An 11,396-nucleotide genomic window follows, 5' to 3' on the forward strand; every position below is an offset into this window, starting at 1 on the left:
GGGTTGAGCAGATGTAATCTTTTGTATATAGAATGCGTAACAACATGGTCCTACTGTATAGCACAGAGAACTCTACATGATATCCTATAATAAACCATAATGGAAAAGAATATTAAAAAGTATATATAGACACATACACATATATACATAACCGAATCACTTTGCTGTACACCAGAAATTAACACAACATAGTAAGTCAATTATATTTCAATAAAATATATATCGATAAAAAGAAAAGAGTGAAAAAGAAATTAAGATATTTCCAGATAAGCAAAAGTTAATTCCCCGTAGACCCACTCTACAGAGATGCTAACGGAGTCCTTGAGGGTGGAAAGAAAAGGATGGCAGACCATGATCCAAAGCTGTAATAAAGTAAGGAACACAAGTTCTGAAGGCTGCAAAGCCCAAGATTAAAGTGCTGGCAGACTGGTGAGGATTCTCTTCCTGACTTGCAAATGGCCAATTTCTTATTATGTCCTCACACGGTGGGGAGAGAGAGAGATCGCTCTCATTTCTCCTCTTATTAAGAGGACTAGACGGCACCCCACTCCAGTGCTCTTGCCTGGAAAATCCCATGGACGGAGGAGCCTGGTAGGCTGCAGTCCATGGGGTCGCTAAGAGTCGGACACAACCAAAGTGACTTAGCAGCAGCAGCAGTCACATCCTGAGAGCTCTACCCTCAATACTAAATAGCCCCCAAATGCTCCATCCCAAATACTATCCCACTGGGTGTTAGGGCCTCAACACATGCATTCTGGGGGACACAATTCAGTCAACAGCAAACAGTAAGGGTAAACACATAGGTAAGCATAAAAGCCACTACTACTGGGGCTTCCCCGGTGGCTCAGCGGTAAAGAATCCACCTGCCATACAGGAGCCACAGGAGACCTGGGTTCAGTCCCTGGGTGAGGGGAGATCCCCTGGAGAAGGGAATGGCAACCCACTTCAGTATTCTTGCCTGCACAATCTGATGGGTAGAGGAGCCTGGTGGGCTACAGTCCATGGGGTAGCAGAGTTGGACATGACTGAAGCTTCTGAGCATGCACACATGGCTGATTCGTGTTGATGTATGGCAGAAACCAACACGATATTGTAAAATAATTATCCTCCAATTAAAAATTAAATTAAAAAAAGAAAAAAGGACACTACTGGTGTAAAGTCCTGACAAGAAATTAGCAATGAATATTAAATGAAGAAAAGCAAAAATAAAAAATATTTTTAAAAGCCACTATTACTGTATTTTGGCTTATAACTCCACTTTTCCTTGTATTATTTAATAGACAAATGCACAAGGCAATCATTATAAGTCTTAAAATATATAAAGATGTAATCTGTAAAAAAGATGTAATGTATTAAAGTAACAATCTAAAGGAGAGATAGAGACACACAGGAACAAAGTATATACTGAAACTAACTGGTATTATTCAAATAATACAAACAAGGTATTATTAAGTTCCATTTAAATATTATTCAAGTAAGTTTAAGGTTGCCATAATATATGAACTGTAGTTCCCAAGGTAACCATGAACAAATCACTAAAAAAATATGGGAAAAGAGAATGGAATCAAGACGTATGCTTAAAAAAATGAACTAAATACAAAAGCAGGCAGTACTAGAAGAACTGAGCAACATAACAAAAACACAAGACATACATAAAACAAATAAATAAATGCAGAAGGAAATCCAGAAGAGAGCTGGGGTGGTTATACTAAAATCAGAATAGAATATGACCTAAAATTGTTACCAGAATCAAAGAATGACATTATATATTGATTTTTTAAAAAGTCAACCCATCAAGGAGTTAATATAACAGTATATACATGCCAAATAACAGAGCCCCAAAATGCACGAACTAAACACTGACAGAATTGAAGGGAGAAATAGACAGTTCCTCAACAGTAGTTGAAAACTTCAATTTCTCACTTTCATAATGGATGGAAATTCAGTAAGGATACAGAGGACCCGACCACTATACACTAGTCAGATTTCACAGACATATAGAGAACACTTCACCTGAAGCGGAACACACTCTTCTAGCGTGCACGTGGAGCAATCTCAAAGGAACAGGTCACTCACTGGGCACAAGACAACGCCCAATAAATCTGAAATGACTGGAGCAACACAAATAATCTTCTCTGACCATATTGGAATGAAGCTAGAAATCAATAACAGAAAGGAAAGTGGAAAATTCCAAACACATGGAAATTAAAGAACACTTACGTAACCAACGAGTCAAAGAAGAAATCACAAGGAAACTTTAAAAAATGCTTTGAGACTATAGAAAATGAAAAAACACAAAGGATGCAGTGAATGCAGAGGAACACCGAGGGACTCTTACAGCTGTAAACGACTGCTACCTAAAAAACAATGAAGTCAATAAGCACACCTTAGGGAACAAGAAAAAGAGGAGAAAACTAAACCCAAAGCCACTAGAAGAGGGAAAGGATAAATACTGGAGTGGAGATACATGAAACAAACAACAGAGCAAAACAAGTTGGTTCTTTGAAAAGTTCAATAGAATGAACAATTCTCTATATAAGCTAAGAAAAAAGACTCAAATTACTAAAAACAGGAGTGAACAAGCTGGCATTACGATGGATTTTGCAGAAACAAGGAAGGGTTATACAATAAACAATGCCAGCATATTAGAAAACCCAGACAAAAAGGACAAATATCTAGAAACACACAACTACCCGAACTGAAGAGGAAACAGAAGTCTAAATAGACCTATAAGAAATAGAGAGGCTAAGTCAGGAAACAAAAACAGCCCGAGCAAGCGAGCCCAGAATCAGATGACTTCACAGGTGAATTCTACCAAACATTAAGGAATTAACCCCAATCCACACCACACTCTTGCAAAAGTAGAAGGGGAAGGAACATCACTAAAGTTACTCAACATGCCCTAAGTTATGAGGACAGCACAACCCTGGTTCCAAAGTCAAAAACAACAAAGCAAAGAACTACAAGCCAGGATCCTATGAAAACAGATGCAAATATCCTCAAGAAAATACTATCAAATATCACTCACACATGGAATCTAATTTTAAAAATTATACCAATGAATTTACTCACCAAACAGAAACAGACTTACAGACATCAAAAACAAATCTGTGATTACCAAAGGGGAGACATGGGGTGGGGATAAATCAGGGTCTTGGGATTAAGATACACAAAATACCATGTATAATATAAATAATCAGCAAGGACCTACTGTATAGCAGAGAGAACTCTACTCAATATTCTGTGATAATCTCTATGAGAAAAGAATCTGAAAAAGAATGGATATATGTATAACTGAAACACTTTGCTGTACACTGAAACTAACACAACACTATAAATCATCTATAAATAAAATTCTTTTAAAAAAGAAAGAAAATACTAGCAAGTTGAATCCACTAGAGCATGAAATGATTATACACTATGATCATGTGGGACTTATCCAAGGAATAGAAGGGTGGTTCCACACACAAAAATCAATCAACATAATAATATCACATGATTAGAAGGAAGAAAAAACCACATGATCATCTCAATTAATACAGAAAAGACATTCAATAAAATCCAGCATCATTTCATGATAAAACACTTTTCAAACCAGGAATAGCAGGAGAGTACCTCAACATGTCTCCAAGCTAACATCCCAAATACCCAAAGCTAATACAATAATCAGTGATGAGAGACTGAAAACTTTCCCTCTGAGATCTGGTTCAAGACAAGGAGGACTGCTTTCACCACTTCTATTTCCTGGTGGCTCAGACAGTTAAGAATCTGCCTGTAATACAGGAGACCCGGGTTCGATCCCTGGGTCGGGAAGATCCTCTGGAGAAGAGAATGGCCAACCCACTCCAGTATTCTTGCCTGGATAACTCCATGGACAGAGGGGCCTGGCAGGCTACAGTCCCTGTGGTCACAAAGAGTCAGACACAACTGAACGACTAACACACACACATTCAACACTATAATAGAAATTCTAGTCAGAGAAAGAAATAAAAGGCATTCAAATTAGACAGGAAGAAGTAAAACTGTCTCTATAGGCAGATGACTTGGTATCCCATGTATTAATAGAAAGTCCTGATAAAGAAGTTCAGCAAAATTGTTGGATACCAGTTTTTATTTTTTTAAATGACTTGTATTTCTATACACTTGTTGTGCTTTGTGCTTGGCCGTATCTGACTCTCTGCGATCCCATGGACTGTAGCCCGCCAGGCTCCTCTGTCCACGAAATTCTCCAGGCAAGAATACTGGAGTGGGTTGCCATTCCTTTCTCGAGGGGATTTTCCTGACCCAGGGATCCAAGCCACGTCTTTTGCATCTCCTGCATTGGGAAGTGAATTCTTTACCACTAGCGCCACCTGGGAAGCCCATACACAAGCAGTAAGCAATCTGAAAAGGAAATTTATTAGATAACCTCTCATTTACAATAGCATTAAAAAAAATTAGGAATAAATTTAATCACGCCCAAGATTTATAAACCAAAACCATAAAACCCTTCTGAAAGAAACTAAAGACAACTTAAATGAATGAAAAAACATCTTGTGAAACTTAATATGGTTAAGAGGACAATATTCCCCAAGCATTCTACAGATTGCCCAACATTCTTTTTTGCAGAAACAGAAAACGTGATCTTAAAATTCATATGGAGTTGCTAGTGAAAAATAGTCAAATAGTCAAAATCATCTTTAAAAAAAAAAGCATTGGTGAGCCCACACTTCTCAATTTCAAAATTGTAGCACAAAGCTCCAGTTTTCAAGACATTATGTTTCTGACATGAGGTCAGACATAGATCAGTGGAATAAAATTCAGAGTCCATATATTAACTACATGACTGGTTTAATCAAGGGTGCCAACATGATGCAATGGGGAAAAAATACATCTTTCAACAAATGATGCTTGGAAGTCTGGATATTCACATGCAAAACAATGAAGTTGGACCCTTATCACATATATAAAATTAAGTTAAATTACTTTAGATTAAAGCTCTAAGTCAAGAGCAGAAACTATAAAACAGAAGTCATAAGTCTTCATGGTCTTGAATTTGGTAATGGCTTCTTACATATGACACTACAACCATGAGCTCAAGGAAAAAATTAATAGAAGCTCATCAGCATTAAAAACATATGTACATCAAAAGACACAATAAAGAAAGTGAAAAGACAACCTACAGAATGGGAGAAAATATTTGCACATATATCTAATGATGCAAGGATTCAGAATAATATGCAAAGAACTCATACAACTCAACAACAAAAAGGCAGGCACCCCAAGTAAGAAACGGGCAAAACATTTCAGCAGTGACTTCTCCAAAGACAAACATCCAACAAGCATATGAAAGTCTGCTCAATGTCACTGCTGCTGCTAAGTCACTTCAGTCATGTCCAACTCTGTGTGACCCCATAGACTGCAGCCCACCAGGCTCCCCTGTCCCTGGGATTCTCCAGGCAAGAACACTGGAGTGGGCTGCCATTTCCTTCTCCAGCGCATGAAAGTGAAAAGTGAAAGTGAAGTCGCTCAGTCGTGTCCGACTTTTAGCGACCCCATGAACTGCAGCCCACCAGGCTCCTCCGTCCATGGGATTTTCCAGGCAAGAGTACTGGAGTGGGGTGCCACTGCCTTCTCCGGTCACTAGCCATTAGGAAAATGGAAATCAAAACCTCCCTGAGGGACTTCCCTGGTGGTTCAGTGGCTAAGACTTTGCTCCCAACAGAGTGGGCCCGGGTTCCACCCTGATCAGGAAACCAGATCCCACATGCCACAACTAAGCCCGGGGGCAGCCAAATAAATAGTTAGAAACAAAAACAGGGACTTTCCTGGTGGTCCAGTGGTTAAGAATCTGCCTGCCAATGCCAGGGAAACGGGTTCGATCCCTGGCCCAAGAAGATTCCACATGCCGCGGGGCAACCAAGCCCGGGCGCCACAAGTACTGAGCGTGCGCCCTAGAGATGGCGCTGCACAGCTAAGAAGTCACCGAAAGGAGAAGCCCGCGCACCGGAACTAGAGAGTACCCCTCGACTTGCTGCAGCTAGAAAAAGCCCGCCTGCACCAACAGAGACCCAGCGTAGCAAAAATAAATAAATAAACTTTAAAAAATAAAAAAACCTCAGTGAGCTTTCACTGCCAGGGCCCAAGGTTGATCGCTGATTGGAGAAACTGGACCCCCGCAAGCTTTGCAGTAGGGCCAAAACAAAAAATAAAAACACACACCGCATTGAAATATCTCACATAACCAGGACGTAGATAGATCTTTTTTTTTTTTTTTTTTTAAGAGAAAACAGGTGTTGGCAAGGAGGTGGACAACTTGGAACCTTCATATATCGCAGGCGGGAATGCAAAATACGCAACCACTGTGGAAAATGGCCTGGTGGTTCCTCAAAAAATTAAACACAGACACACTACAGGGCCCAGCCATTCCACTCCAAGGTATATACACCTGAAAGAAGTGAAAACAGGGACTCAAACACTTGTACACAAATCTTCACGGCAATACTAGTCACAACAAATAGTGGAAACAGCCTAAATGTCCGCCAAAGGATGAACGGACATGCACAATGTGACGAATCTGCATAATGCAATATTATGAAGCCACAAAAGGGAATGACGTCCTGATACCTGCGACACTGTGGGTGAACCTGGAAAACATTATTCTAAGTGAAAGCAGCCAGACCCCAAAGGCCACGCGCGGGCTGGCGGGCGGCCGCCAGGTGGCTGGAGGCGCTGGGACAGCGGTGATTACTCCGCCGTTACTTAATCGGTACCAGGTTTTCTTCCGTGGTGAGAAAGGTGGCGGTACCAAACATGGTTAGTTTTATGTGATGTGAATTGCTCCTCAGGAGAAAAAAAAACAAAATTTAAACGTAATCTATAGGACCTATTTTAACTTTCCTGTGAAAAAGGAAAATGAAAAACAAACTCGATTTACCTTGTTCCCGGGACGGGAGAAGCCGAAGCGCAGCGAATACGAGCCTATCTCAAGGGAAGCCCAGCACCGGACGAAGGAACTCGTTCCGCTCGTGAAAATCTGTTCAATAAGCCTTCAATAAGCCTCAAACTTCTGAGGGCGCACAGCACCGAGCGGGGTCCCTCCATTCCGGACACCACGCTCCCCCGGGGCCGCAGCCTGGTGGCCACCCAGGAAGGTCAGAGCAAGCCACAGGAGCTGGACGGCCGGAGCCGCTGGCTCGCACGCTGCAGCGCCGCGGCCGGCCGCCGGGGAGCAGTGGTGGCCCGCGCTCCGCAGGCCTGGTCTCACGTCGGCATCGGGTCCAGGAAGTATCCGGCCCGCGACCCCCGCACGTCGCCCAAGCTCGGAGCCTCCTGAGGGAGCGTCCGCCCCGGGTCTGTGGGGTCGACGAAGACGCCGCCTCGCGAGTCGCCGGCAGCCTCACACCGCTCAGACCTCGCGCGCACGTGAGCGCCCCTCCGGCCACGCCCCAAACCACGCTCCGCGCCAGGACGTCTCGCTGACCACGCCCCCGAAACCACGGGCCCAAGCCCCTCACCTGCCAGGTCCTCGAGGGCCCCGCCCCCGTCAACTCCAGGCCACATCCCCATTCGCCCCGCCCTTCACCCGCGCTTTCCCCACAGGTTCCGCCCAGAGACCGCCTTTGCCGTCCAAGGCCCCGCCCCACCTCTCTCCGTGCCCCGCCCAGGTCCCGCCCCTCTAACAGCCAGAGCGCAGACACCTCCCCTCTCAGACCCGCCCCGCCTAAACGCCCCTATAAGGTCCCGCCCCTCACACACTGTCCCTCTCTAGCCCCGCCGCCACCGCCATAGTGCGTAGAGGCCTCGGATGGAGCACGAGCCGCGGGTTCTGCGCTTGGCCGGCGGCTTCGGCCGGGCCCGGTGCCTCCTGGCCGCCGCTTCGTGGCTACCGTGCGTGGCGCTGGGGTTGGCGCTGGGCTCGGAGCTCCTGCTCACCGCGCTGCCGGCACACCACTGCGGCTCAGACCCCGCGCGCGCCCCGAGCACCTGCCTGCCGCTAAGCTACCCCGAGTCCGTGCCCCGCGCCGGCTCCGACGGCGCTCGGCCCTGCTCACGCGGCTGGTACTACGCGCAGTCCGCCGCCGACCTGCTGCGCAGCCCGGTCACCCAGGTCTTCTGCTTCACTGCTCTGTCTCCCCCACCCTCTGTCCCCTCCTGGGGTTCTCCTCGCTCTTCTGCCCTCGGTCGACGGGGACTGTCATCCTGGGGCTTTTGATTGGGGGGTCAGCCCCCTCCTGTCTGACGGTGTAGCAGATGTCCAAATAGGCAGGGTGCCAGGCCTAAAGGCAGAGTCTGAGGTTGGGGGCTGCCCAGGACGGCAGGCAGTCTGGGGAGGCGGAGGCAGTAAACTGAAGTTGAGCCGGTGAGTTTACAGAGGTCAGCAGTGCCATGAACATTCCAGCCGCCTGTGACTTTGGGGCTGTGTAGGTGTCCAGACTGGGTTCCCAAGAGTTTGAATCAAAGGAGTGATTTGTTCAGTTCCGTTTTGAAGAGCAGGTCTTTCCACTGTAAGGTGTGTGCAGGCTGGCCTAGAGGTAGGGGTGCCATGGAGACATCCCAGGCACCTGGGAGGGGTAACTGGGTAACTGGGTAACTGGGACCTCCCACCCCCACCCCCCACTCACACACCCCCCAACTCCCACCCCCTCACCCCGCTCCCAGCAAGGGCCTGCCCACCCCTACCTCCCTCTTGGCAGCCTATGCCCCACAGCCACACCCCAGCCCAGGGAAGAAGGGCACCTGCTTGGAAACTGGGACAGGGTTGCCACATTCCTGCTCAGGCTCTTCTGGGGCCCTGAACCCTCTGGGCCTTCTCCTTCTGCCCACCTGTTTGGTGTGGTGACATATCCTTGTCTACCAGCTTTCACAAGCAGTCAGATTTTAAAACAAAATCTCTGATGTAGTGTGACCCAAAATAATGTTAAGCTTAGGGAGAAGGAACAGGGTAGGCAGAGAGCTGCAAAGCTGGGGTCAAGGGCCCTTGGCTGGGACAAGCCGGTGAGCAAGGCCCCACAGCCTGTTCTGGAAGTGGCTCTTGAAGTGCAGAGGGCGGGGGAGGTGCAGGAGAGGCCTTGGGGCCAGCCTGGGGGAGGGTGATGGCTGGAGAAAGCAGGTGCAGCCCCGCCCAGGGAGGCATTGGGGCAGGACCTCTAGGGTCTTTTCTATCCTGACATTCAGGGAACTCCGGCAGGAGAGGAAAAGGAGGGTCTTGGCTAGCTGACGGGTAACTGGTGTCCCCAACAGAGGAATCTCGTGTGTGAGGATGGCTGGAAGGTGCCCCTGGAGCAGGTGGACCACCTCCTGGGCCGGTTGCTGGGCTGTGTCCTCCTGGGCCTGGGCTGTGACTGGTGAGGCGCTGCCCCTTCCCTCCTGCTCAGATAGCCCTCCTCTGAGCTCTCCTGACTGAATCGACGGCTGTCCCCTGCTGCCCACCAGGTTTGGCCGCCGGGCTGTGTTTGTGGGCTCCCTGGTGCTGGCCACGGGCCTGGGGGTCGGCGAGGCCCTGGTTGCCAGCTTTCCCACCCTGCTGACTCTGCGGCTGCTTCGAGGGGGGGCCTTGGCAGGGGCCTCCCTCGCCCTCTATGTGGCTCGTGAGTACCATGGGGGGCCCTGGGAGGCGCCCACTCAGGCTAGGCCTCTGACCCATTGGAGGGTGCCTTTCCGGCACTCCAGTTGAGGGCCCTTCTCCAGAAGGCAGGAGAGACGCTGTTTACTCTGTGGGCTCTGCTTTTCGTGGGCAGGCCTGGGTGACAGAACAGGCCACACATTGGCCTCAGACGTCCAGGTCCTGGTCCTCCAGCCACTGGCCCTCACCTCCCTGGACAAAGCAGTCCTCCTGAGAGGCCTGGGCCTCAGGCTGTCCCTGTCTGCCCAGGCCTGGAGCTGTGTGACCCCCCAAACCGCCTGGCATTCTCCATGGGGGCTGGCCTCTTCTCAGTGGTGGGCACACTGCTGCTGCCTGGCCTGGCCCTCCTCGCCCAGGACTGGCAACTCTTGCAGGGACTGAGCGCCCTGGCAACGGGACTGCTGCTGCTCTTTTGGGGGTAAGTGAGCTGGGGTCATGTCCACTGCAGAGGCCATGTGTATCGCTTCCCTTTGACCGTTCAGCACCATGCAGGTGGGCACGGGACAGGGACACAGAGAGTCATGTGCTATGTATCCCCACTGGCTCCTGCCCTACGGGGAGGTCCTGCAACATCCTCACCCAAACCCTGCAGGTTTCCAGCCATGTTCCCCGAGTCTCCCTGCTGGCTGCTGGCCACAGGGCAGCCAGCCCGAGCCAGGAGGATCTTGTGGCACTTTGCCAAAGCCAGCGGTGTGGACCCCGAGAACAGCACAGAGGAGGAGAGCTCCCTGGCTATGGGTAATAGACCAGCCAGGGAGAAGAGAGACCTGAGTGCTAGAGGAAGAAGGAAGGGCATCATCCCCTCACTGGTGCCCCATTATGTCTCCCGGTCCACAGAGCTGGATGTGCTGTGCGCGGGACACCCCCAGCCCCGGCACCACTCAGTCCTGGAGCTCCGGCACACACACGTCACCTGGAGGAACGCACTCATCCTGGGCTTCAGTTCGTGAGGAGGGGCGGGGTGTGGGCGGGCTAAGGGAGGGAGGGAGGGGTCTTCACCTTCCCCCCTGGGTGAGATACCCGGCTCTGGCTGGGCTTGTAGCTTTGCATCCCTCCCAGGCTCATCAGTGGGGGCATCAAAGCCAGCTTCCTGCACAGCCTCGTCCCAAGTGAGCCCAGCTTTTATTGGCCCTACTTCCTGGCAGCTGGCCTGGAGGCAGCAGCCACCATCTTCCTGCTCCTGACAGCAGATCTCTGGGGGCGCCGCTCAGTCCTGCTGCTGAGCACCTTGGTCCTGGTCCTGGCATCCCAGCTGCTCCTTGCAGGGGCCCAGTGTGAGTGTGGGGCCCTGCAGGCTGGCAGGGCTGTCATGTTTGGCCAGGGGTTTGCCCAATGTGTGTGTGGGGGGTAGTCCTGAGATGAGCCCCCTCCCAGAGCTGGGGAGGCAGGATGACGTTGCTGTTCACCCCATCCATCATCTCCCCACTGTGCACTCAGAGAAACTGAGGCCAAAAGAGTTGAGGGCCAAAATGATTCAGTAGACGGGGTTTAATGTAAGGGTTTGGATTGGACGAGGGCTTCCCTGGTGGCCCAGATGGTAAAGAATCTGCCTCCAATGCAAGGGACCTGGTTCAATCCCTAGGTTGGGAGAAGGGAATGGCAACCCACTCCAGTATTCTTGCCTGGAGAATCCCATGGACAGAGGAGCCTGGCAGGTTATGGTCCATGGGGTTGCAGAGTTGGACACGATTGATCAACTAACAATTTTGAATGAGGGCCAACTTCCAAGTGCAGGAGCAGAGAGGGAAAGCTAGTGAGGCCCAGAGCCTCGAGACACGGTGAGGGGAGGGAG

The 11,396-nt window shown here is 49.3% G+C and overlaps 1 protein-coding gene across 2 annotated transcripts in view; it reads left to right on the plus strand.

Moving 5' to 3' along the window:
* The first annotated feature begins 7,764 nt into the window (after positions 1-7,764).
* Positions 7,765-11,396, plus strand: part of SLC22A31 (solute carrier family 22, member 31) — a 4,784-nt gene continuing 1,152 nt past the window's right edge. Inside the window, exons 1-7 of one of the 2 annotated variants that reach the window (XM_010843947.1) lie at positions 7,765-8,089; positions 9,223-9,326; positions 9,415-9,569; positions 9,854-10,022; positions 10,197-10,342; positions 10,442-10,550; positions 10,664-10,878. In XM_010843947.1, coding sequence (XP_010842249.1) covers positions 7,787-8,089; positions 9,223-9,326; positions 9,415-9,569; positions 9,854-10,022; positions 10,197-10,342; positions 10,442-10,550; positions 10,664-10,878 — 1,201 coding nt within the window. In that variant the 5' untranslated portion in view covers positions 7,765-7,786. The remainder of the gene's footprint in view (positions 8,090-9,222; positions 9,327-9,414; positions 9,570-9,853; positions 10,023-10,196; positions 10,343-10,441; positions 10,551-10,663; positions 10,879-11,396) is intronic. The other variant, XM_010843948.1, reaches the window with a different exon arrangement.

The sequence above is a fragment of the Bison bison genome, unplaced genomic scaffold (assembly GCF_000754665.1).
Source record: "Bison bison bison isolate TAMUID 2011002044 unplaced genomic scaffold, Bison_UMD1.0 scf7180017864192, whole genome shotgun sequence".
Lineage (NCBI taxonomy): Eukaryota > Metazoa > Chordata > Mammalia > Artiodactyla > Bovidae > Bison > Bison bison.